We start from the raw sequence: 26,394 nt of genomic DNA, 5'->3' as shown, positions 1-26,394 counted from the left end.
TCTAATACATGCTTCATTATGAGATATCTATTTCTTGGTGTAGCTATATATTGTGCCAATAATTGACTAATTTCTAAAAAAGTGCGTGCTTATATTACAGAGTTTATAATTAGTGATGAGCGAACACTAAAATGCTCGGGTACTCGTTGCTCGGGTCGAGCAAATTGGAATGCTCGAGTGATCAGTCCGAGTAACGAGCCCAATGTAAGTTTTTGGGAAACTGCGGTCTGCAGAGGGCCTAAAAATTGCCCAAATCGATGAAACAGTGCTCAAATGACATGGGAACAGCATGGGAAAGACCCCTGGAAGCATCTATGACTCCCAAATCACTGCTGTCAATAATGTTGTCAGAGGTATTACGTCATTTTTACAGTCTCACAATAAAACATACAAAAACGAAACCAAAATAGATTTTCCTGGGAAATATGTTAAGGAACATCCTTTCCAGGGTAATGACTTGTATGTAAGGCAAAATAAATAACCAAAAATAAAAATGCTCCTCCGCACCTTGGGCTATTTTCACACGTGGAGTTTTTGATGCGTTTTTGCACTTTTGCATTGCTTTCAACCGTGACAAATGGATTCACCGGGAAATGTCATTTTAACATTTTACCACCTTATCTGGCCATGTGATGTGTGAAACATCATCAGACACATCCTGTTTCATTTATGAAGGAAGGATTGTGAAAATCACAAACACTATTTTTACAGCCTTACTATTCTTAAAGGGCCAGCAGTCGTCTATGCTTTTTTTTTTCCATTATTAAATAGTGGGTCTCCTATACTGTTATTGCGTATGCAGAGACTGCAAGGGCTGCCAACAATTTGGACGCAAGCCAATACCCCTTTGAAGAGACATAGAGAAGGGTCTCAGTAAAAAAAAAATTCCCATTATAAATGAGTGGGTCTCCTATAGTGGTAATGTCCATGCTGTGACTGGAAGGGTTGACCAAATTTAGGAAAAACCCCACTAACAATTTAAACACACATAGAGCTGGGCTACAGTAACAATATGTTCCTATCAGAAAGGAAAGGGTCTGCTATACAGTTGTAGGGTATGCAGTGAATCCAACGGCTGCCAAAATTTAGGAAAAACCCTACCAACAATTTAAAGACACATGGAGCTGGGCTACAGTAAGAGTACGACATGCTCCCACTAAAATGGAGTGGGTCTCCCATACTGTTTGCCTATGGAGTGAATGCAATGGCTGCCAAAAATGTGGAGGAACTCAAGTGTCCCTTGCAAGAGACTTAGAGGTCAAAGGGACTCCTGAAAATGCCCCTTGCAAGAGACAAGAACCTCCAAGGAGTAGAGAGCCAGTTCATGCCACATGTCCAGCTTGGATGCCCAATAATTATAAGGCACAGAGGAATCATGGAGGAGGAATCATGGAGGTACTCCCTCACCATCTTCCGAACCTGTTTCCTCCTTGGGAGAGTACCCTGCGCCTCAGGGCCTGTGCGATGGGAGGGTCTGAGAAAACTGTCCCAGAAATTTGCAAGTTCCCCTGCCTCTGCTGGATTGCATTTGTGTCTCTTGCCTGTACTCCTTGGTTGTCCAATGAACTGTGACCTCTGCCGCCAGTGTTTTCAGATGAGAATTTTTTAAATAATTCCGCAACAAGGGTCTACTTGTACTGCATCATTTTATTTGGCCTGTCCTTCAAGGGAATAAGAGATATAAAGTTCTCCTTGTAGCATGGGTCTAGAAGTGTCACCAATCAGTAATGACTGTCAACCAAATTTGGACAACAGGAGGGTCACGGGAAAGGCAGCATAACATGAACTCAGCCATATGTGCCAGACTGCTAACAGGCAAGACTTCCATGTCCTCATCAAAAGAATGACTGACCATGCTCTCCTCCTCATTCTCCTCCTCTTCCTCCTCCTCCCTGTCCTCAGGCCATCCACGCTGAACAAACGGTATGAAAGTTGTGCAGGTAGTACTGTCTATAGCGCAGGAAACTAGCTTCTGTTCTTCCTCCTCCTCTGCCTCATTGTCACCCAATCCACGATGGGATGAGATGAGGCTAAGCTGTGTGGAATCACCCTGTATGGTTCTTTGCTCCAGTTCATCATGCTCTGCCTGCAATGTATCCCTTTATTGTGAACAGAGAGCATTTCAGAAGACAAAGAAGCGGGATGGTGACACTTATTATGGCATCATCGCCGCTCACCATCTTGGTTGAGTTTTCAAATTTTCGGAGGCTGGTACATATGTCTGACATCCATGTCCACTCCTGAGGACTCTTTATGTGTGGAGTCTGACCTGAATACCGACGGCATTGTTGATGCTGGTAGTCAAAAACTGCCCTCTTCTGCTCACAAATCCTTCCCAACATCTGCAATGTAGAGTTCCAATGCGTGGGGACATAGCAGATCAGTCAGTGAGCTGGAAGCTGCAAATGCTGCTGAAGCATGGCAAGGTCGGCAGAAGCTGTATCTCACTTTCTAAAATGGGCACACAGGCGGCATATTTTGACAAGCAGATCCGGCAGACAACCATGCCTGGCTGTAGGGTCAGTGGTGTCAGCTACAGATCTGCCTGCTCTTTCAGAGCTGTCCACAACTCTTCAGTGTTGTGTGGTTTGTCACCTAAGTATTTTAGCTTCAGCACAGCCTGTTGCTGCTTGGCCGCGGCAGTGCTGCAGGTCTTCCAGCTTGTGACTGATGTGGTCATTTCGCAGATGGAGGCTGAAGAGGAGGAGGAGGTGCAGGAGCTGTAGAATGCAGGGGCAACCCTGATTAACCCAGGGCCCGCAATCCTTGGCGTCAGGAGGACGACTGGGTCCCGGCTTCCATTATATTAACCCAGTGTGTGAGATGTACCATCCCTGCGCACTTGTCAATGTGTCCGTGGTTAGCTGGGTTTTCCTAGTAACTGCATTGTTGAGGGCACAGCTTATTTTGTGGGACATGTGCTCTTGTAATGCGCGGATCGCACACCTGGAGAAATAGTGGTGGCAGGGAACCGAGTACCAAGGGACGGCTGCCGCCATCAGGTTGCGGAAAGGTTCCATCTCCATGAGCCTAAAAGGCAACATTTCGAGCACAAGCATTCGCGAAATGTGTGAATTTATTAGTGTGGCCTGTGGGGCATTGGCTGCATATTTGTGCTTGCTGATGGTGCTAGTTGAGAGTGTGCAATGACAGATGCAGGACGGGAGGCATCTTGGCATGCACCATGGACAGGGGACAACAGCGAAAGAAGCAGTGGTGTCACCCGCAGACACTGTTTCTGGACCCTGGGGTTCGGCCCACTTAGTTGTGTGCTTTGCTGCCATGTGCCTGATCATGCTGGTGGTGGTCAGGCTGCTAGTTTTGCTACCCCTGCTGATGCTGGCCTGGCAGGTGGTGCAAATGGCCTTTTTGGGGTTATCGGCACAGTCTTTAAAAAACAACCAGACTCGGGAAAATCTCACAGTTGTACTGGCAACTTCCGTTGTGTTGGCATTACGAGGAACACTTTCCCGCCTTGTGTCTGTGGCCACCACACTGCTTCTTACTGCCTGTTGTAGTGCTATGCCTCATCCCCTGTGTGCTGCTGTCCTCGCTCTGTATGTCCCCCTGCCAGGTTGGGTCAGTTACTATATCATCCACCACCTCGTCTTTCACTTCCGCACCCTGGTCCTCCTCCTGACTTTCTGGCAGTTGTGTCTCATCATCATCATCCACTTCTTGCGACAGTAATTGCACTTTCCCACCACTGCCCTTGTGTGACTGTGGCTGCTTCAATATTTGGCCATTGCTACACGCGTTCTCCTCTTGACTCATTTGAAGCTGGTCGGGCGAGAGGCACGAATCTACAAATGGAAAAGTGAACAGCTCTTCTGAGTGTCCCAGTGTGGAATCAGTTGTCTCCGGGCACTCGGCATGGTGGGAGGAAGGAGGATCAGGGTGAAGAATATGCGGTCCAGACTCACGGCTACTGAGACTTGACCGTGTGGAAGACAGGGTGGTTGTGGTGGCAAAGTGACTGGAAGCATTATCTGCTATCCAACCAACAACCTTTTGACACTGCTATACACTAGTGGTGTACTGCGGCCCCCTATTAATTGGGACAGGAAGGTCGAGCGACAAGATGAGGGTGTTTGTTGTGGCACAATTTCAGCTTGCCCACGGCCACGTACTCGTCCTCTGCATGCACCATCACCATCACGTCCACTTCCCTGTCCCTTGACACGCCCCTTGCCCATTTTAAATGGAGGACAATCTTTTCCCCGTTCACGAGAAATGGCTGATTTTGGAACGCAGTTATATGTGATACGTCTGACAGAGAACCACGGTTTTAAATAGCAGGCCTGTAATTTACTAATATTATTCTACACAGAGACCTAGTGTGAATAGCTTGACCGACACACTGCAACGAAATGAAAATGGAAGAAATGACTGATTTTGGAACACTGTTATAGATGATATGTCTGAAAGAGAACCACGGTTTTAAATAGCAGGCCTGTAATTTACTATTATTATTCTATACAAAAACCTAGTGTGAATAGATTGACCGACACACTGCAACGAAATGAAAATGGACGAAATGGCTGATTTTGGAATGCTGTTATAGGTGATATGTCTGACAGAGAACCACGGTTTTAAATATCAGACTTGTAATTTATTAATACTATTCTTCACAGATACCTAGTGTGAATAGCTTGACCGATACACTGCAACAGAATGGAAAAGGAGGCCAATATTTTCCACGTTCAGTTCAGATTTCTGGGTTTTTATCGCTGCAATATGGAACAGATCTGGCTGTATTCTGCAGAGCTAGCAAGCAAATACTGTAGAGCAGAAAAATGTTGTACTCTGGATTGCTTTTTAAGCAAATAACCAGGATTAAGATCAAAAGAAAATTTGCCCTGGCCCCTGATATCAGGGGCTATGTCTACAAATATCTGTAATTATTACAGCAGCAGCAGACAGGACGTTCAATGGACACTCTTGCGCTATATGCACTGCAGTCTGCCACATACACTGCCTGCCTGCCCAACTCCTGCCTAGAACTGATTATATGCAGCTGGATTAGTCCTCAGAAGGACTGTTAGTTCAGATGGATATATATACAGCTCTGGCAAAAATTAAGAGACCACTGAACAGTTTTCTATTGGAAAGCATGGAAAAACTGGTGGAAAGCAAGCCAAGACGCAGGGAAGCTGTGATTCAAAATCATGGTTAGTCCACCAAATATTGAGTTAAAACATGAGTAATTTGAGGTCTGAAAGCACTGTTTCTTGTTTAGTATTTGACACTTTATCATTTGCTGCAAATAAATACAACATTTTTAGCTTTGAATTTCAGAGACATGTTGTCTGTAGTTTATAGACTAAAACAACAATGTACATTTTACTCAAAAATATACCTATAAAGAGAAAAATCCGAGAAAATTAAAATTTTGCAGTGGTCTCTTAATTTTGCCAGAGCAGTATATATGTTGTGGAATACCTATACTAACTATAAACAAGCAAATCTCTCCCTGACGCAGCAGCAGCTCTCCCTACACTGCCTGTTTCCGGGGGAGACTGTGACGAGCATAGTGGCGTCTGGTCTTATATACCCCTGATGATGCTGTGCGGCCAGCCAATCACTGTTAAGCCCACAACCAACATGGCTAAGGCATTACAGTGCGTAGCAGGCAATCCCTGCATCTTCATTGGCTCTCTAAAGAGCGCCAAACATGCAGGGAGGGGACTCGAGTTCCCGCCGAGCAACCCCGGAAATACTCGCCGAGCTTGTCGAGCACCATGATGCTCGGGCGAGTACCGAGCAGTGGCGAGCACATTCGCTCATCACTATTTATAATGTCTTCCTCCAGTTAATGTGGATTTATAACAGTGATCTAATATAAAAATGATTTTACAATCCATATTATATCCAGTGAACTAAATCTATTTGTATAATTTAGTAGATTAGACCTAAATTCTCTAAATGCCTGTATGTCACCTTCTACTGATCCATGCAAAGGACTTAGGTGGACTGTCAACACACTGATAGCAGACATGTGAAAAACAGCCAAGAACTAGTCAAGCAATTCCATTCCCTTTAAGAGGCTACTTAAGATATTCAAATACATTTACATTGAGTAATTTTCTTAAATGATTCTGTGTAATGTTCCCTGAACTGAAATACAATTGTATGTCCTGGAAGACATGCTGTTCTCTAAGGAATTCTTAAAATTCATAGAAGTACAGAATGTATATGTGGATTTGTATAAACCTAATACCTGATTCTTTTTTGCAAAAACTGGCCACCATCTCCGGAGCTCCCTTCATGTACACAATCAGATCATCTTCTCCAGTAACCTCAGTGATAACGGACATGCGTTGCATAACAGAAGAAAATGGATATTGGAAAAGAACTTTTATTCCCTCCACTTTATCCTATGAAAAGGGTAAAATGCAGTGACGAATGATGTGTGATTTTGTCAGTGAATAAACAAATAATATATTAATTTAAGCAAAACTAGTATATCTTCAGAATTGTAAAACCAAGAGGATAACCCTTCAATAGTGATTTATTCACTTACCATCATTTTTGAGTTGGGCCCAGGCTTGACAATAATATTTTGTGAAGAGTTTTCATCTGAGCGAGTCTCATCTAGTACCTGGAAACATATAGGATAATCGTAAATTAGTGGCTTCTGCTATATGCTCATTTGCAAAACATTTTATTCTCATTTTATTATAAAAACCTCACCCAGCCGGTGGCTTCAAACATTTTAAGATCCAAAGGATCGCCTTGTAATTTCCCATCAAGCATGATGATAGAATGACAGCATGTCATTGCAGCAAGTAGGGATCCCCATGAAAGCTCATTAATCTGTTTTTGAGTAATCATTGTCTGAAAACTAAGAACAAATATATAACAAATATAGAAATAATGTAAGTCCTACCTTAACTCATTGAGGTCACATAGTAGTATAGTTTGCAGTATTGAAATTAAAACAAAAAGCCATCTAGTTCTACCTATCATTCCACAATGCTGATCAAAAGGAAGATAAAAACCATTCAGAAGAGCAGGAGCGTATGTCCCTCTAGGCACCTGTAAGAAGTTGTCTAGAGTTGCAGAACTTAGGGGGTTGCTTAAAGGGAATCTGTCACCACATTTGACCTATCTAAACTTTATGTAAATTACCTCCCTCTTCCAGGTTCTGGGGAGGACGCTGCCTTGAAGATTACTCTGCCTCCGCACTTTATCTGCATATATCTCAGCTCCATCAGCGTCACTCTGTCTCTGTCATGTAAGTCGCATGAGAGGAAATCTTGTGCGTGCGCATAACTGTTCTCCTCTTTCCTCCGCATTCTTCCATCCTTCTATAGGCACAGGCATCAGGTGTCTTCTGCGCAGGTGCCATTACTACTGTTCTCGGACACATGCGTCTAATGAAGCTAGGAACAGCATTTGCACAGAAGGCACTTGATGCCTGTGTCTATAGAAGGGTGGAAGACTGTGGAGGAAAGAGGAGAACAGTAATGCGCATGTGCAAGAGTTATGCTCAAGTGGCTGACATTACAAGGACAGAGTGACACTGATGGAAGGCAATACATATGATAATGAAGTGCGGAGGTAGTGTTATCTTCCGGGCAGCGTCCCCCTCATAGCCTGGAAGATGTAATTTACAGTAATGGTTAAAAGATGATTTATCAGCAACAAGGCATCTGATATGAGGCATACAGGTAGGGCTTTTTTCAGCAGTCTATAATTGTATGCCTATTAGTGATTAGCGAGCATGCTCGTTACTCGAGATTTACGAGCATGTTCGGGTGTTTTCCGAGTATCTTCGGCGTGCTCGGGTGTTATATTTGAGTCACTCCGTGTGCATGATTTGCGACTGTTTGACAGCTTTAATACATGTGAGGAATGCCTGTTTCTTAGGCATTCCTCACATGTATTAAAGCTGTCAAACAGCATGGTGGGGTAATGGTGTACTTTTTAGCTGTATTATTTGTGCACTGCATAACTTGGCGGCTAGCAATCATAACGATTTACTATCAGTTTGTAAACACAGTGTATCGTACCTAAAGACATTACAAACTATGGTTGAATATTGCCAGCCCCTGATGATTCATGGCAGTGATTGAATTAGTGAAGAAATGTGCAGGGCAGAATCTCCAGCAACTATAAGCCATCTATTAGCTGATATAGGACAATGATATGCTAATGACAGTGCATGCTAGGCTTCACAGAACCTACCTATTATGGTCCACAGATAAAGAGCAACATAATTAAAAACATTTTGCCGCTGAGATGATTTCTTACCATAGGAATGTCAGTATGTTCCAGAGAAATCCCTTTTCTGATTTATTGTTTTAATGAATTGTAGGATGATATCCTGTACGCACAGCACTTTAACAAGAGGAATATAGACAGTTGATACCTCCCTTGAATAGTTGCTGGTGAATATTTACATTTTTTCACCTTTATACTTGTGTTGTTTGGTAATGTTGGTAATTTTATTCTTAATAAAATAAAAGTTAAATTTTATTATTACTCCAATTGGATTAGTCGGTGAAATGCACTGTATAACTTGTCATGTAACTCTTATGTGGATGGAGTATTTCAGTTTTGTAATCCTGCCTGAAGAAGGATCCTCTGAAAGCTTGCCTAATGCCTATATATTTTTTCTGGTTAGCCAATAAAGGTGTCACTCCAAGAATACCTTTGTCATTTTTGGGTATAAAAGTATTTACATCAATTGTTCTGGCTAACACGGTACCACAATATAACTTTGTATTGTACATCAGTGATAGTTACATAGTTACATAGTTTAAAAAGCTGAAAAAAGACAAGCATCCATCCAGTTCAGCCTAGTTCTTGTGCACTGCAGCTATTCTGCAGCGTTGATCCAGGGGAAGGCAAAAAAAAAACATGCGGTATAGGCCAATTTACTTCATTGAGGAAAAATTCACTTCCCGACTCCAACCTGGCAGTCAGATTAAATCCCTGGATTAATTAACTATCACTAAGCATAAGATGCAATTTTATTGTTCTCAAGAAAGGCGTCCTGGCCTCTCTTGAACTCATTAAGTGAGTTGGACATCACCACTTCCCCTCCCAGAGAGTTCCAGAGTCTCACGGCTCTGACCGTAAAGAATCCACTTCTATGCTGGTGCAGGAACCTCCTTTCCTCCAGACGCATAGTGTGCCCCCTCGTCTTTGTTACCATCCTTGGTATAAACAGGTCATGGGAGAGATCTCTGTACTGCCCCCTGATGTATTTATACATGTTTATGAGGTCTCCCCTAAGCCTTCTCTTTTCCAACGTAAATAGGCCTAATTTTGACAACCTCTCTGGGTCTTCTAGTCCCTCTATTCCCTTTATTACCTTAGTCGCCCTCCTTTGTACCCTGTCTAGCTCCAATATGTCTTTCCTGAGCACCGGAGCCAAGAACTGTGCACAATATTCTAAGTGCGGCCTTACCAGCGCTTTATACAGAGGAAGAACAATGTTCTCATCATATGCCCCTATTCCTCTTCTGATGCATGCCATGACTCTATTTGCCTTCGCAGCTGCTGCCTGACACTGGGCACTCCAATTTAATTTGCTGTTAACCAAGACGCCCAGATCCTTCTCCATGTCAGATTTCCCCAACGGTTTCCCATTTAATAAGTATGGGTGACTGCTGTTTTTCTTTCCCATGTGCATGACCTTACATTTATCGGCATTGAACCCCATTTGCCATTTTTTGGCCCAGCTCCCCAATTTACCTAAATCCTCCTGTAGCTGTGCCCTATCCTCATCTGTATTAACTACTTTACAAAGTTTAGTATCATCTGCAAATATTGCTATTTTACTATGCAACCCTTCCACTAGATCATTAATAAATATATTAAATAATATCGGGCCCAAGACAGACCCTTGATTTTTATTGATATTATATATTACACTATATGGTGGCATTTATCACTGTTTAGTTATATTACACGGATGGTATTGTCTCAGTATTGAGCTTTAACTGACAGGAACAACAAATATTTGTGTTAGAGAACCAAAAAGGAAAAAGCCTATATGAGGCGCATACACTCAATCGGTGACATATCACATATTGTACAACAGTATAAAGAAATATATAAAAATTGGATTTGTTTAATGAATATATAAAAAATAACCATCCAGTCACATGCTAGGGAAGAAGGGGTGGGCTTCACTCTTATCCAGCAGATCCTGTTTTAGGTATATCACCATCTACACTTTTCTGATTTAGTCACTGCTATGTCTACCCACAGCTTATGAATTAACTATTTATTGTATATACCACTGGGTACTCATAGCTGTGGTGCTCATATTCACATCTATATATTTCTTTTCATGTAAGGGTCTTCTTCCCTAGCATGTGACTGGATGGTTATTTTTTATGTATCCATTTAATCGTGTCCTTGGGTCCATCAGTTAAATATTTGTGTTGGACTATAGATAGGGACACGCCAATCCTGTTCACACAAATACACCCCAAGATTGATATAATTGCAATGACACATGATTAGATGCATTCTTGGTGTCTAGGACAGCATAAAATATATTTATGTTACTGCCTATGGGGCAAATACCAATTTCCTCATAATCATGATGAAAATCCTTCCTGACTAATATGATAAATACCATGAATTACTGTGTTTCTTACCTTTGTCATATAGATGCCATATAATGCCCCTTACAGAAAGCCTTACATCTGACCACTAATTGAAACTATTACCAAATGTGTTAATCTCTGTTTAATCTAATCCAAATAATTATTACTTCCTTTAGCCCGACTGCATGTTCTCTGTACACATGTGCCTGACGTATTGCACAATATTCTATGCGTTGCCAGGTTTTAAGTTGAAACTATGATCTCATCATGCGCATCTTTGCAAGTTTATTATATATTAGGATTTTCTTTTACTTAGCTGTCTGGTAGTATATCTAGTTAAACATCATCCACAACATTACCAAGATCCTTTACATATGTTTTATAATAAAAATATATCCAACAAAAATATGAAACAAAATAGGTAGACTGTACCTTGAACCTTCTGATGGTATCATACCCATTAAATCAAGGCCGTCTTCTGTTAAAGTTCCTGTCTATAATATTAAAAGATTTCATTTTAAAGATATTAAAAAAAAATAACTTTTCACATGTGGCAATGAAGTGAAACAAAATAAAGCTTTAAAGGGAACCTGTCAGCAACTTTTTACTTATGGAAGCAGTGGTATGGTTGTGCAAGTGCCAGTCCCATAATAAAAATTATAAATTTTTTGTAAAGATCTGAAGTGCCAGTCATGATAAATCTAAAGATGAAGACATATGCAAATCAGACTAGAAGTGCACTGAGGGTGTGTCATTGCACTTGGAAGAAGCAGTCCACGTGTGCTGACAAGCCCTAGAGCAGATCCGGCATGTCTAACATGGAATAGATGGTGAGCTAAACACTGTGACCATGAGTAAATACCTGAGCTACTGAAGGGGCCATTTAGGAAAATACCGTGCTCTCAGCATACTACCACTGAGGCTGGCTGTGTAATGTCTTGGTGGGGTTGGCTTAGGGGAAGCCTGCTGTGACTGGAGAAATAATATCAGTCTAAATGTAGGTGCTTCAAGGGTTAATGTGGCTGGGACTCAATAAATGTAGGGTCTAGGTAATGTGTAATGGGACCCTTGAAGTGCAGGGTCTGAATAAACAAGAAAACTGCTCTGAAAAACAGGTATGTACTGTAGTTGAAAGACAATCAAGGCCCTTGAGATAACAGCCTGGATAGAGAGAGTCAGGACCTACTGTAGGTATATAGAACTTAGGAATCTTGACGTAGGGTCTAGAGAGAGATGAATTGGAATTTTTGAGTAAAGGATTGCAATAACAAAAATAGACCCATAAAGAAGTAGGGCTTGGGATAAAAGTTATAGAGCTTTAGAGGTTATGGTATGGGTGAAGTAAGGGATAACTTTTTGATATTCAGGAGGGGGTAATTAGTATGGCTGTGTAATGTAACACAGTCCTGAATGTGACCCTTTAGAAGTAAAAAGACAGTGTCCGATAAGCTCCTGTGCCACTGTGTATGTACTTACATTCAGCACAGATGAACTGTTGGAATTCATTGATTTACAATTGTCCTATTTTAATGGGAACCGACTGATTGTGAACTCCACCTCTACTGTTTTTAATAAGTGAAGTTAGGCATAACTGGTAGGACTAATCTTTCCCACAGAGCATTCAGAGCAATGAGAAAGAGGTAGCATACTAGTGATTGCACAGGGGGCAGACCGCCAGGCTACAAGGGGTTGCACCATTCCTGTTCTTTTTAATATTTAATAAGGAGACAGCTTAGTTTCTTCACGCTGTCTCCTCACTAAATATGAGGAACACAGTCATACGCCATGACACCTGACTGCATCCTAATTCTGAGAGCTCGGTACCCAGCTTCTCCCTTACACTCAGCTGGTCGAGACTGGGGCTGCTGCTATTAGGGATGATATCATAGGATGGGGTGGAGCCTTCCATATAACAATGCAATGTTCATAACAGGAAGCAACACCAGTGGTTGTGTATGCAAGTAAGAGGAGTGAGTGACTTACTGCAGGAGGGGGCTATTAATTGAGGGTAAAAAGGAGTGATGTTCCGCAGGATGTGGCTGTGAATAGGGGGCAAAAAGGAGTGGTGTTCTACAAGATGGAGCTGTAAATAGGGGACTGAAACGAGTGATTTTCTGCAGTGTGGGTCTGTATATTAATGAGAGGAGTGATATATTGCAGGATGGGGTTATGAATAGGGAGCAAGAAGGATTAATGCACTGCGAGATAGGGCTGTAAACAGGGGCAAAAACTGTGCTGTAGGAATGGACTTTGAATGGGGGGGCAAAAACAAGCGATGTTCTGCAGGATGTACAGTAGCTGTGAATATGGGACTGAAAGGAGTGATTTTCTGCAGAAAGGGGCTTTATTTAAATGAGAGGAGTGATATATTACAGGATAGCACTATGAATAGGCAGCAAAAAGGATTAATGTACTGTCGGATAGGGTTGTGAACAGAGGGCAAAAAGAAGTGATCTTCTTCAGAAGGGAATTGTTAATAGAGGGCTGAAAGGAGTGATGTTCTGAAAGATAGGGATGTGAATAGTAGTCTGAAAGGAGTGATGTTCTGCAGATTGAGGCTTTATGTAGAGGAGAGGGGTCATACACTGCAGAATGAGGTTATATATAAATAAGAGGAGTGATGCAGAGGCCTGGAGCAAAATGGTATTGAAGATAGTGACAAAAGTGAGCACTCCTTATTGGAGCTGAAGATAGTTCTATTTATATTTATTTTAGTTTGACCTGTGAAAAGGGGGCAGAGAGGATAGAGCAGCATTGAAATGGACAGAATTGGGTGACAGTGTGGATAGTGACAGTGGGTAGAGGGGGCAGCAATCAAGGGACAGTGAGGAAAGGGAAGGGCATTAGCAGGCATAGAATTGAGAAGGGAATGGCATGGGGGGATAATTAGAGGTAAGGCCACTGTGCAATCCATATTTATAAGGAGGGTCAGCTTAGGGCCCATATGTTCATAAGAAAGGACAGTGTGAAAGCAATATTTTATAAAAGAGGACAGAGTGAAGCCCATGTATTATAAGAGGGACAGTGTGGGGTCATATTTTGTGCAAGAAGCACAGAGAGTGGCAATTATTCATTTAAGGGCAAAACAGTGGCAGATATGTTTATACAGGGGGCAATTTAATAACACTGCTTAGGAGCACCACGTTGGGATGTGCAGCAGTAGGCTAGAGAAGAGTTAAGTCTCCAGAGATGAGCTGTGGATGTAAAAGTCATCACAGCATCTAGATAAGATGGAGAGGAAAATAAAGAAAATTAGTCCGGAGAAGACATCACCTATAAGGTACCTGCATGTAAATGTATATTTGTGATGCTGACTGTGACTAATCAATACTGTGGTTTCTGTATGGTCTGCAGTCTGATGATTGTTTATAACAGCAACTCCCAGTATCTCCTTACCATTGTTAAGATTATGCTGGAAACTACAGGTTCATGTGATACAAATGTATATGGCAGGAGCTGACCTTAGTTTGCAGTTGATCACTGTACTAATTTAGGTGATGTATTCATATACTGATGCTGTATTTTTAAACTGATGATGGTTCTGGTGATTGATTCATGTACTGATGGTCATTGTGGTGCTCTATTTATGTAACGATCGTGGTTTTAGCACTATATTCATGTGGTGAAGGTGGTTCTGGTACTCTTATCATATACTTATAGTGGTTATCAACTGCGTTACCTCCCTCCCAGTTGTGCATACAGTAGAGAACAAAAGTTTGGACACACCTTCTCATTTAAAGATTTTTCTGTATTTTCATGACTATGGAAATTGTACATTCACACTGAAGACATCAAAACTATGAATTAACACAAGTGGAATTATATACGTAACAAAAAAGCGTGAAACAACTGAAAATATGTCTAATATTCTAGGTTCTTCAAAGTAGCCACCTTTTGCTTTGATGACTGCATTGCACACTCTTGGCATTCTCTTGATGAGCTTCAAGAGGTAGTCACTGGAAATGGTCTTCCAACAATCTTGAAGGAGTTCCCTGAGATGCTTAGCAATTGTTGGTCCTTTCGCCTTCACTCTGCGGTCCAGCTCACCCCAAACCATCTCGATTTGGTTCATGTCAGGTGGCTGTGGAGGCCAGGTCATCTGGCATAGCACCCCATCACCCTCCTTCTTGGTCAAATAGCCATTACACAGCCTGAAGGTGTGTTTGGGGTCATTGTCCTGTTGAAAAATAAATGATGGTCCAACTAAACGCAAACTGGATGGAATAGCATGCCGCTGCAAAATGCTGTGGTAGCCATGCTGGTTCAGTATGCCTTCAATTTTGAATAAATCCCCAACAGTGTCACCAGAAAAGCACCCTCACACCATCACACCTCCTCCTCCTTACTTCACGGTGGGAACCAAGCATGTAGAGTCCATCCGTTCACCTTTTCTGCGTCGCACAAAGACATGGTGGTTGGAACCAAAGATCTCAAATTTGGACTCATCAGATCAAAGCACAGATTTCCACTGGTCTAATGTCCATTCTTGTGTTCTTTAGCCCAAACAAGTCTCTTCTGCGTGTTGCCTGTCCTTAGCAGTGGTTTCCTAGCAGCTATTTTACCATGCAGGCCTGCTGCACAAAGTCTCCTCTTAACAGTTGTTGAAGAGATGTGTCTGCTGCTAGAACTCTGTGTGACATTGACCTGGTCTCTAATCTGAGCTGCTATTAACCTGCGATTTATGAGGCTGGTGACTCGGATAAACTTATCCTCAGAAGCAGAGGTGACTCTTGGTCTTACTTTACTGGGGCGGTCCTCATGTGAGTCAGTTTCTTTGTAGCGCTTGATGATTTTTGCAGCTGCACTTGGGGACACTTTCAAAGTTTGCCCAATTTTTCGGACTGACTGACCTTCATTTCTTAAAGTAATGATGGCCACTCGTTTTTCTTTACTTAGCTGCTTTTGTCTTGCCATAATACAAATTCTAACAGTGTATTCAGTAGGACTATCAGCTGTGTATCCACCAGACTTCAGCACAACACAACTGATGGTCCCAACCCCATTTATAAGGCAAGAAATCCCACTTATTAAACTTGACAGGGCACACTTGTGAAGTGAAAACCATTTCCGGTGACTACCTCTTGAAGCTCATCAAGAGAATGCCAAGAGTGTGCAAAGCAGTCATCAAAGCAAAGGTGGCTACTTTGAAGAACCTAGAATATAAGACATATTTTCAGTTGTTTCACACTTTTTTGTTAACTATATAATTCCACATGTGTTAATTCATAGTTTTGATGCCTTCAGTGTGAATGTACAATTTTCATAGTCATGAAAATACAGAAAAATCTTTAAATGAGAAGGTGTGTCCAAACTTTTGGTCTGTACTGTATGTTGTCACTGAATGAGGGAAGAAGGAAGAATTTTCTAAGTGACACGTCTAGCATGGAAAGTTAGGGTGTATATGTGTGTATTTGGATATGTGTGTATGAGTGTGTTTGTTTTATGCATGCAGTGGCGTACCGCCAATGGCGGCAGACCACGCCACTACTATGGGGCCCGTGGCCGGAGGGGGCCCGTGAGGGCCCCAAGCAGCGTGGGAACGAGGAGGATAGGTGAGTAGGAGGTTGCGTCAGCAGAGGAGCGGGTTGCGGCAGTGGAGGAGCGGGGCACACGCTGTAGCCGCTGCTGCAGCTATCACGGGTGCCCGCTGCTAAAGGGACATGAATATTCCTTCTTCTCCACTCCCATGGGCGTGGAGAAGAGGGAATATTCATTCTCTTCAGCAGAGGGCACGGAGGAGCGCTGAGCCCCGGCTCCTGCTGTCAGTGCCCGCTGCTAAAGAGAAAGCATATTCACGCTTCTTCACGCCCATAGTCCCGGCGTGGAGAGGATTGAATGTGCCGGCAGCAGCTCACCTCGGTTTCTGAGAGCGCGCGCAGCTCAGATGCCGACATGAGCTGCTGCAGACAGGACTCAGCGCTGGAGCAGAGGTGAGGAAGGAAGGTGAGTATAAGTGTTTATTGTTTTATGTGTGCAGTGATTGGGGGTATGAGGAAGCCACACATACCAGGATACTTGGATTGAGGAGGCCACACATACCAGGAATGGGGGATTGAGGAGGCCACACATACCAGGAATGGGGGATTGAGGAGGCCACACTTAACAGGATTTGGGGATTGAGGAGGCCACACATACCAGGGATTAGGGGATTGAGGAGGCCACACATACCAGGAATGGGGGATTGAGGAGGCCACACATACCAGGATTGAGGGTTTGAGGAGGCCACACATACCAGGAATGGGGGGTTGAGGAGGCCTCACATACCAGGAATGGGGGATTGAGGAGGCCACACATATCAGGATTGGGGGATTGAGGATGCCACACATACCAGGATTGGGGGGTTGAGGAGGCCACACATACCAGGATTGAGGGGTTGAGGAGGCCACACATACCAGGATTGGGGGATTGAGGAGGCCACACATACCAGGATTGAGGGGTTGAGGAGGCCACACATACCAGGATTGGGGGATTGAGGAGGCCACACATACCAGGATTGGGGGGTTGAGGAGGCCACACATACCAGGATTGGGGGATTGAGGAGGCCACACATACCAGGATTTGGGGATTGATAAGGCAACACATACCAGGATTGAGGAGGCCACACATACCAGGATTGGGGGATTGAGGAGGCCACACATACCAGGATTGAGGTGTTGAGGCCACACAGACCAGGATTCAGGGGTTGAGGAGGCCACACATACCAGGATTGAGGAGGCCACACATACCAGGATTGGGAGATTGAGGAGGCCACACATACCAGGAATGGGGGATTGAGGAGGCCACACTTACCAGGATTTGGGGATTGAGGAGGCTACACATACCAGGGATTAGGGGATTGAGGAGGCCACACATACCAGGGATTAGGGCATTGAGGAGGCCACACATACCAGGATACTTGGATTGAGGAGGCCACACATACCAGGAATGGAGGATTGAGGAGGCCACACATACCAGGATTTGGGGATTGAGGAGGCCGCACATACCAGGATTTGGGGATTGAGGAGGCCACACATACCAGGATTTGGGGATTGAGGAGGCCACACATACCAGGAATGGGGGATTGAGGAGGCCACACATACCAGGATTGGGGGTTTGAGGAGGCCACACATACCAGGAATGGGGGGTTGAGGAGGTCACACATACCAGGAATGGGGGATTGAGGAGGCCACACATATCAGGATTGGGGGGTTGAGGAGGCCACACATGCCAGGACTTGGGGATTGAGGAGGCCACACATACCAGGATTTGGGGATTGAAAAGGCCACACATACCAGGATTGGAGGGTTGAGGAGGCCACACATACCAGGATTGGGGTATTGAGGAGGCCACACATACCAGAATTGGGGGGTTGAGGAGGCCACACATACCAGGATTGAGGTGTTGAGGAGGCCACACATACCAGGATTGGGGGATTGAGGAGGCCACACATACCAGGATTGAGGGGTTGAGGAGGCCACACATACCAGGATTGGGGGGTAGAGGAGGCCACACATACCAGGATTGGGGGATTGAGGAGGCCACACATACCAGCATTTGGGGATTGAAAAGGCCACACATACCAGGATTGGGGGGTTGAGGAGGCCACACATACCAGGATTGAGGAGGCCACACATACCAGGATTGGGAGATTGAGGAGGCCACACATACCAGGATTGAGGGGTTGAGGCCACACAGACCAGGATTGAGGGGTTGAGGAGGCCACACATACCAGGATTGGGGGATTGAGGAGGCCACACATACCAGGATTTGGGGATTGAGGAGGCCACACATACCAGGATTTGCGGATTGAGGAGGCCACACATACCAGGATTTGGGGATTGAGTAGGCCACACATACCAGGATTGAGGGGTTAAGGAGACCACACATACCAGGATTGGGGGATTGAGGAGGCCACAAATACCAGAATTGGGGGATTGAGGAGGCCACACATACCACGATTGGGGGATTGAGGAAGCCACACATACCAGAATTGGGGGATTGAGGAGGCCACACATACCAGGATTTGGGGATTTAGGAGGCCACACTTACCAGGACTGGGGGATTTAGGAGGCCACACATACTAGGATTGGGGGATTGAGGAGGCCACACATACCAGGGATTGTGGGATTGAGGGGACCACACATACCAGGGATAGTGGGATTGAGGGGGCCACACATACCAGGATTGGGGGATTGAGGAGGCCACACATACCAGGGATTGTGGGATTGAGGGGACCACACATACCAGGGATTGTGGGATTGAGGGGGCCACACATACCAGGATTGGGGGATTGAGGAAGCCACACATACCAGAATTGGGGGATTGAGGAGGCCACACATACCAGGATTGGGGGATTGAGGAGGCCACACATACCAGGGATTAGGGCATTGAGGAGGCCACACATACCAGGATACTTGGATTGAGGAGGCCACACATACCAGGAATGGAGGATTGAGGAGGCCACACATACCAGGATTTGGGGATTGAGGAGGCCACACATACCAGGATTTGGGGATTGAGGAGGCCACACATACCAGGATTTGGGGATTGAGGAGGCCACACATACCAGGAATGGGGGATTGAGGAGGCCACACATACCAGGATTGGGGGTTTGAGAAGGCCACACATACCAGGAATGGGGGGTTGAGGAGGTCACACATACCAGGAATGGGGGATTGAGGAGGCCACACATATCAGGATTGGGGGGTTGAGGAGGCCACACATGCCAGGACTTGGGGATTGAGGAGGCCACACATACCAGGATTTGGGGATTGAAAAGGCCACACATACCAGGATTGGAGGGTTGAGGAGGCCACACATACCAGGATTGGGGTATTGAGGAGGCCACACATACCAGAATTGGGGGGTTGAGGAGGCCACACATACCAGGATTGAGGGGTTGAGGAGGCCACACATACCAGGATTGGGGGATTGAGGAGGCCACACATACCAGGATTGAGGGGTTGAGGAGGCCACACATACCAGGATTGGGGGGTAGAGGAGGCCACACATACCAGGATTGGGGGATTGAGGAGGCCACACATACCAGGATTTGGGGATTGAAAAGGCCTCAAATACCAGGATTGGGGGGTTGAGGAGGCCACACATACCAGGATTGAGGAGGCCACACATACCAGGATTGGGAGATTGAGGAGGCCACACATACCAGGATTGAGGGGTTGAGGCCACACAGACCAGGATTGAGGGGTTGAGGAGGCCACACATACCAGGATTGGGGGATTGAGGAGACCACACATACCAGGATTTGGGGATTGAGGAGGCCACACATACCAGGATTTGCGGATTGAGGAGGCCACACATACCAGGATTTGGGGATTGAGGAGGCCACACATACCAGGATTGAGGGGTTAAGGAGGCCACACATACCAGGATTGGGGGATTGAGGAGGCCACAAATACCAGAATTGGGGGATTGAGGAGGCCACACATACCACGATTGGGGGATTGAGGAAGCCACACATACCAGAATTGGGGGATTGAGGAGGCCACACATACCAGGATTTGGGGATTTAGGAGGCCACACTTACCAGGACTGGGGGATTTAGGAGGCCACACATACTAGGATTGGGGGATTGAGGAGGCCACACATACCAGGGATTGTGGGATTGAGGGGGCCACACATACCAGGGATTGTGGGATTGAGGGGGCCACACATACCAGGATTGGGGGATTGAGGAAGCCACACATACCAGAATTGGGGGATTGAGGAGGCCACACATACCAGGATTTGGGGATTTAGGAGGCCACACTTACCAGGATTGGGGAATTTAGGAGGCCACACATACTAGGTTTGGGGGATTGAGGAGGCGACACATACCAGGGATTGTGGGATTGAGGGGGCCACACATACCAGGGATTGTGGGATTGAGGGGGCCACACATACCAGGGATTGTGGGATTGAGGGGGCCACACATACCAGGGATTGGGGGATTGAGGAGGCTACACATACCAAGGATTGTGGGGGCCACACATGCCTGGGATTGTGGGATTGAGGGGGCCACACATACGAGGATGGGGAAATTTACCAGTAGCTGCTGCATTTCCTACCCTAGGCTTATACTCAAGTCAATAGGTTTTCCCATTTTTATGTGTTAAAATTAGGGGCCTTGGCTTATACTCGGGTCGGCTTATTTAAAATATACGGTATTTTAAAATCAGTGAGTACGTGGTGCCCATAATACTGCAGGACTGTGGCGTGCATTATACTATCTGGGGGCTGCATTTTACCCTATGGGGTGTATAATATACTGTATGGAGGACTATGGGGAGTGCATTATATTCTATGGAGGACCATGGGAAGTTCATTATACTATATGGAGGATTATGGGGGGCGCATTATACTATATGGAGGTTTATGGTGGGAGCATTATACTATATGGAGGATTATGGGGTAGCATTATACTATATGGAAGCTTATTGGTGGTGCATTATACTATATGGAAGGCTATGTAGGGCCATTATAATATTTTGAGGGCTATGTGGGGGGCCATTATACTGTATGAAAGCAATTATACAGTGTGAAGGTTTGTGTGGGGTCCATTATACTGTTTGGAGGGCTGTGTGGGGGCCATTATACTTTTTGGAGGGCTGTGTGGGGCCATGAGAGTGTATGGAGGGCTCTGTGGGGTTCACAGTTGGGGGATTATACTGTGTTAGGGTCACCATACTTTGCCGTGGGAGTTGAAGTGGGGTACAATAGGGTCATTATACTGTGCATGTGGAGGAATGCACCATAGGGGTATCATACTGTTTGGGGGGCACATTTGTTGGCATCATACTTTATGGGGGCAATGAAGGAGGAATCTACGACTTCAGAAGGAGGTAAATTACTATGTAAAGGCTGGAAAGTTATGAGATCTGCTCTTCTGTGACACAGACAAAAATTTTTTTTTTGGAGGGGGGGGCCCAATTAGAGCTTCTGCTATGTGGCCCCATGACTTCTATGTACGCCCCTGCCTATATGTCTTCTAGTTTATGAAAACAATATCAAAATTATAGTAAACATTGTCATGCAAATTGCACAAGAAGGCTCCCTTCAGGCGCCCTTTTTAATTTTTTGCATATGACAAATTTAACCGTTTTTCATTTCATTCATTTTTCTCATATGGAAAAAAAAAAAACATTTCCAAGTTTCTCCTAATCTTTAGACAGTAAAAAGTGGACTGCACTAGGATGATGCACAAAAGGTTTCCTAGTGCTATCTATTTTTTCAACTGACTTATTTGCTTGAATTAGTGAGTTTGATCCGCAAATCAAATGAAAAACAGACATGTGTAAATGCCCTTAGACTATAATGGATAATGTGCTCTATCTGCGAAAAACACAAATAGTATACATACTTGAAAAATGGCCTTTCAGGTGTTTCGGCCTAACAGAGGGAGTCTATAGAAAGCTGGGTGATTATTCTTATGGAATTTGTACTGATCAATGCAAGTAACACATAGCAGATCAAATATAGGCTTGTATCCAGTGTACCAGTAGACAGTACCACACATGATAGACTTTGCATGATATTGCCTGCTGAGCTGTTGTAGCTAAGTCTCATCAAACAGTATCACTCTTGAAATTAGGGTTGACATCCAGCAGTTATACTTATTAAAAGATCTGTATTGGCATGTACTCATCCATAGTTGCAGGTACTTACAATAAGCTTAAAAAAGTTGTTCAGTACTTAGATTGATGGCTTATCCTTATTCTTTGGATAGGTCATCAATATCAGATTGTTTTTGGGTTTGATACCATTCATCAACATGTTCTGTTTGCAGGTCCCGCGGCACCCAGAAGTGAAGCAGACTACAGCTCCTTACACTGTAGTGGTTTTTCTCATGTACAAACATGCGCACTCATATGTTTTGCATAAACAATGGGGTGGGGTCACAAAAGGACATATTTGTACAAGGACATTATTCAGCCTAATGCTGGTCCTGTTAGTGTTCATACATGCACTGTATAATCTTTATATTAAATTTTCATTGCCAATAATTTTGGTTGAATTTCAAGATTTAGAGTGGCTCTAAAATATGGCCCTAAGACGACACTTAGATAATCCGTTGTGTAAACTGTATACATCTTGGGTTTTCTGGGGACTGAGACATTCAAGTTGTACAAACCATTCTTGGACAGAGCAGCTTGCTAATTGACCGAGTGAACACTACACCCTAGTCACTAAGGGTATTGAGCAATGGAAGGTTATGAAGTGGTTCCCTAAAATAACTCATTGAGACACTCAGCTGAAGCCATGAGGTTACTGGTGTAGCCCACTGATGACTGGATTGTGGTGGTAGGCACGTGTATTTGTGTAACTTAGAGGTACAGTACAGACCAAAAGTTTAGACACACCTTCTCATTTAAAGATTTTTCTTTATTTTCATGACTATGAAAATTGTACAGTACAGACCAAAAGTTTGGACACACCTTCTCATTTAAAGATTTTTCTGTATTTTCATGACTATGAAAATTGTACATTCACACTGAAGGCATCAAAACTATGAACTAACACATGTGGAATTATATACTTAACAAAAAAGTGTGAAACAACTGAAAATATGTCTTATATTCTAGGTTCTTCAAAGTAGCCACCTTTTGCTTTGATGACTGCTTTGCACACTATTGGCATTCTCTTGATGAGCTTCAAGTGGTAGTCACTGGAAATGGTCTTCCAACAATCTTGAAGGAGTTCCCAGAGATGCTTAGCACTTGTTGGCCCTTTTGCCTTCACTCTGCGGTCCAGCTCACCCCAAACCATCTCGATTGGGTTCAGGTCTGGTGACTGTGGAGGCTAGGTCATCTGGCGTAGCACCCCATCACTCTCCTTCTTGGTCAAATAGCCCTTACACAGACTGGAAGTGTGTTTGGGGTCATTGTCCTGTTGAAAAATAAATGATGGTCCAACTAAACGCAAACCGGATGGAATAGCATGCCACTGCAAGATGCTGTGGTAGCCATGCTGGTTCAGTATGTCTTCAATTTTGAATAAATCCTTTGTGTTCTTTAGACCAAACAAGTCTCTTCTGCTTGTTGCCTGTCCTTAGCAGTGGTTTCCTAGCAGCTATTTTACCATGAAGGCCTGCTGCACAAAGTCTCCTCTTAACAGTTGTTGAAGAGATGTGTCTGCTGCAAGAACTCTGTGTGGCATTGACCTGGTCTCTAATCTGAGCTGCTATTAACCTGCGATTTCTGAGGCTGGTGACTCGGATGTTATAATCAGCTGTGTATCCACCAGACTTCTGCACAACACAACTGATGGTCCCAACCCCATTTATAAGGCAAGAAATCCCACTTATTAAACCTGACAGGGCACACCTGTGAAGTGAAACCATTTCTGGTGACTACTTCTTGAAGTTCATCAAGAGAATGCCAAGAGTGTGCAAAGCAGTCATCAAAGCAAAAGGTGGCTACTTTGAAGAACCTAGAATATAAGACATATTTTCAGTTGTTTCACACTTTTTTTTTAAGTATATAATTCCACATGTGTTAATTCATAGTTTTGATGCCTTCAGTGTGAATGTGCAATTTTCATAGTCATGAAAATACAGAAAAATCTTTAAATGAGAAGGTATGTCCAAACTTGAGGTCTGTACTGTATGTCACACTATATTTTATTGGGGGATGGATTGTTAATTCTGGGTGTGTGTGTGCACATGTGCATATGTGCGTGTTGTATGTATGTGTACAATGCTAGAATAAATCTTTGCTCCATGTAACAAAATATCTCTTTACATCTCTGAATGACTAATTATTACACTGCTGGCACATCCAACCAAAATTGTCTGTAGTCCTCTTTACACTAGACTACATTGAGTATAATATGGAAATATATGTTATATTTACCTTGTCAAAGCAGAATAGGTTCAGCTGACCACACATGTTGATTCTGTCTGCATTGAGACAAAATATGTGCTTCTTTCTCAATCTTCGTTTTGCATACAGAATTCCAACCATGAGAGCAGCAGGTATGACTGGAGAGATGCAACAGACTATAAGGACAGCAACCTCAACGATAATTTGCCTAGCAGACACCTAGCAATATAAATAAATGGGAAATGAAAACATTGTTTAAAGGTCTCCAATTCACCATGGTTTACAACAGAATTGTGAAGCAAAACACCTTAAAATGTAGCATACAAGTTACACATTAATTTTGTGACTTTTGGCGCTTTCACACTAGCTTCAGGTAGCCCCACCAAAATAATCAGAGCTGCGGAAGACTTGGGGAGGAAATGGGCGAGGCAATGCCGACCTGACAAATTTATTAAAAGTGTTGGTCATTATACTAGAAATGTTACTCCAGTAGTCAACTGGAGTCATATTTTTGATGCGGTGCATGGAGGTGCCCGTCATTGATAAGATATGCCTGATTCATTAAATGATGTGTGGCTCTTTATGAGTTTGGCAAGTCTTAATCCAGCATGGCCCTCATTAAGACTGCCATATGAAACACCAGTCTTAATGAATTAAGGCCAAAGTGTTTTACCATATGTAGAGATGAGCTAATTAATTCAAATCAAACTGAATTTGTGTTGAATTTTTAAATATTAAGTAAATTCGGTAATTCAAACAATCTGCCATTTACTTTGCACAATTATCATAAAATGAGCACTGCCATTTTATACATTGTAAAATATTTTCAACAATGACATCTAAAAGAAGCCTCATATTTCCTTGCAGCTATCCCATCATGTGGTATAGTACAGCCAGCAAGAACTATCATGGCCTGTATAGGAGCAGAAGCAGGGACAATAGAGACCCTTTTGTGGTGAATCTGGATAGTGAGAAGCCATCACAGTTCACAGCTTAGCCACAGAGATAAGGAGAGGAAGCCATAAAACACTGAAGAAATTGTACAGATACTGTGTGACATCACAGCAGTGAAAAAGATTACCATGTGAGGAAAATAGGCTGCTATTAGTGATAAGCGAGCATGCTCGCCACTGCTTGGTACTCGCCCGAGCATCTCAGTACTCGAGATGCTCGGAGCTCGCCGAGTACTTGAGCGCTGCTCGGGTCTCCTCCCTGCATGTTTGGAGCTATTTAGAGCGCCAATCAACATGCAGGGATTGCCTGCCACTCACTGTAATGCTGCAGCCATGGTGGTTGTGGCATTACAGTGATTGCCGAAATCGATGGGAACAGTGTCAGTGAAACATGAAAAGCCTGCAATTCAGCAGCCGCACAAAGTTATAACACCGGTACCCGACAATTTAGAACAGAAAGAATAGAGCATCACACATAGATTAGATAGATAGAAACATGTCAGTCACATATATAATAAGTACAGTGACAGTGTTGGTTACTGTACTTGTCATTTAGTGATTTAGTGTTAAAATAAAGGATTTATTAAAAAAAAAATTGGCGTGGGGTTCCCCGTAATTTTAGTCTCTAGCGGAGGTTAAGCAGATGTCTGGGGCAGATGTTTGAAGCCTGGGAAGGGGGTAATACCCACGGAGCTTCCCAGGCTACTAATATCAACCCCCAGCTGAATACCAAGCCTTTACAGGATATTAAAATGGGGGACCCAAAAAACATGATGTGGGGTCCCCCTATTTTAATAGCTAGCAAAGGCTAGGCAGACAGCTAGGGGCTGATATTAATAGCCCAGGAAGAGTGCAATGAATATTGGCCCTCTCCCAGGCTAGAAACACCAGCCCTCAGCCGCCCCAGAAATGGCGCATCCATAGGAAAGGTGGAAAGGTAAGGATGAGGTTGGTTTATTATTTTACTTTTATTGCAGGAGATCGTTGGCTTCAGCTGGAATGGGCGTAATGGTAAGTAGAGTTTAATTTAGAATATTAAAGTTGTAGCGCCGGCGTCCCTGCCCTCTGCTAGGC

General features: G+C 43.9%; 1 protein-coding gene across 1 annotated transcript in view; it reads right to left on the bottom strand.

Annotated features, from left to right (window-relative positions):
* LOC141259319 (probable cation-transporting ATPase 13A4) overlaps window positions 1-26,394 on the bottom strand; it is a 279,585-nt gene that overhangs the window by 111,602 nt on the left and 141,589 nt on the right. The window contains exons 12-16 of the mRNA XM_073675074.1: window positions 24,398-24,586; window positions 11,001-11,062; window positions 6,694-6,844; window positions 6,524-6,601; window positions 6,221-6,377 (exon numbers count right to left, since the gene is read on the bottom strand). Coding sequence (XP_073531175.1) covers window positions 6,221-6,377; window positions 6,524-6,601; window positions 6,694-6,844; window positions 11,001-11,062; window positions 24,398-24,586 — 637 coding nt within the window. The remainder of the gene's footprint in view (window positions 1-6,220; window positions 6,378-6,523; window positions 6,602-6,693; window positions 6,845-11,000; window positions 11,063-24,397; window positions 24,587-26,394) is intronic.

Source organism: Phyllobates terribilis, unplaced genomic scaffold (assembly GCF_046119375.1).
Source record: "Phyllobates terribilis strain yellow unplaced genomic scaffold, ASM4611937v1 Scaffold_3__8_contigs__length_932513732, whole genome shotgun sequence".
Lineage (NCBI taxonomy): Eukaryota > Metazoa > Chordata > Amphibia > Anura > Dendrobatidae > Phyllobates > Phyllobates terribilis.
Note: the sequence above shows the minus strand (reverse complement) of the source record. Positions and strands in the feature narration are given on the sequence as shown.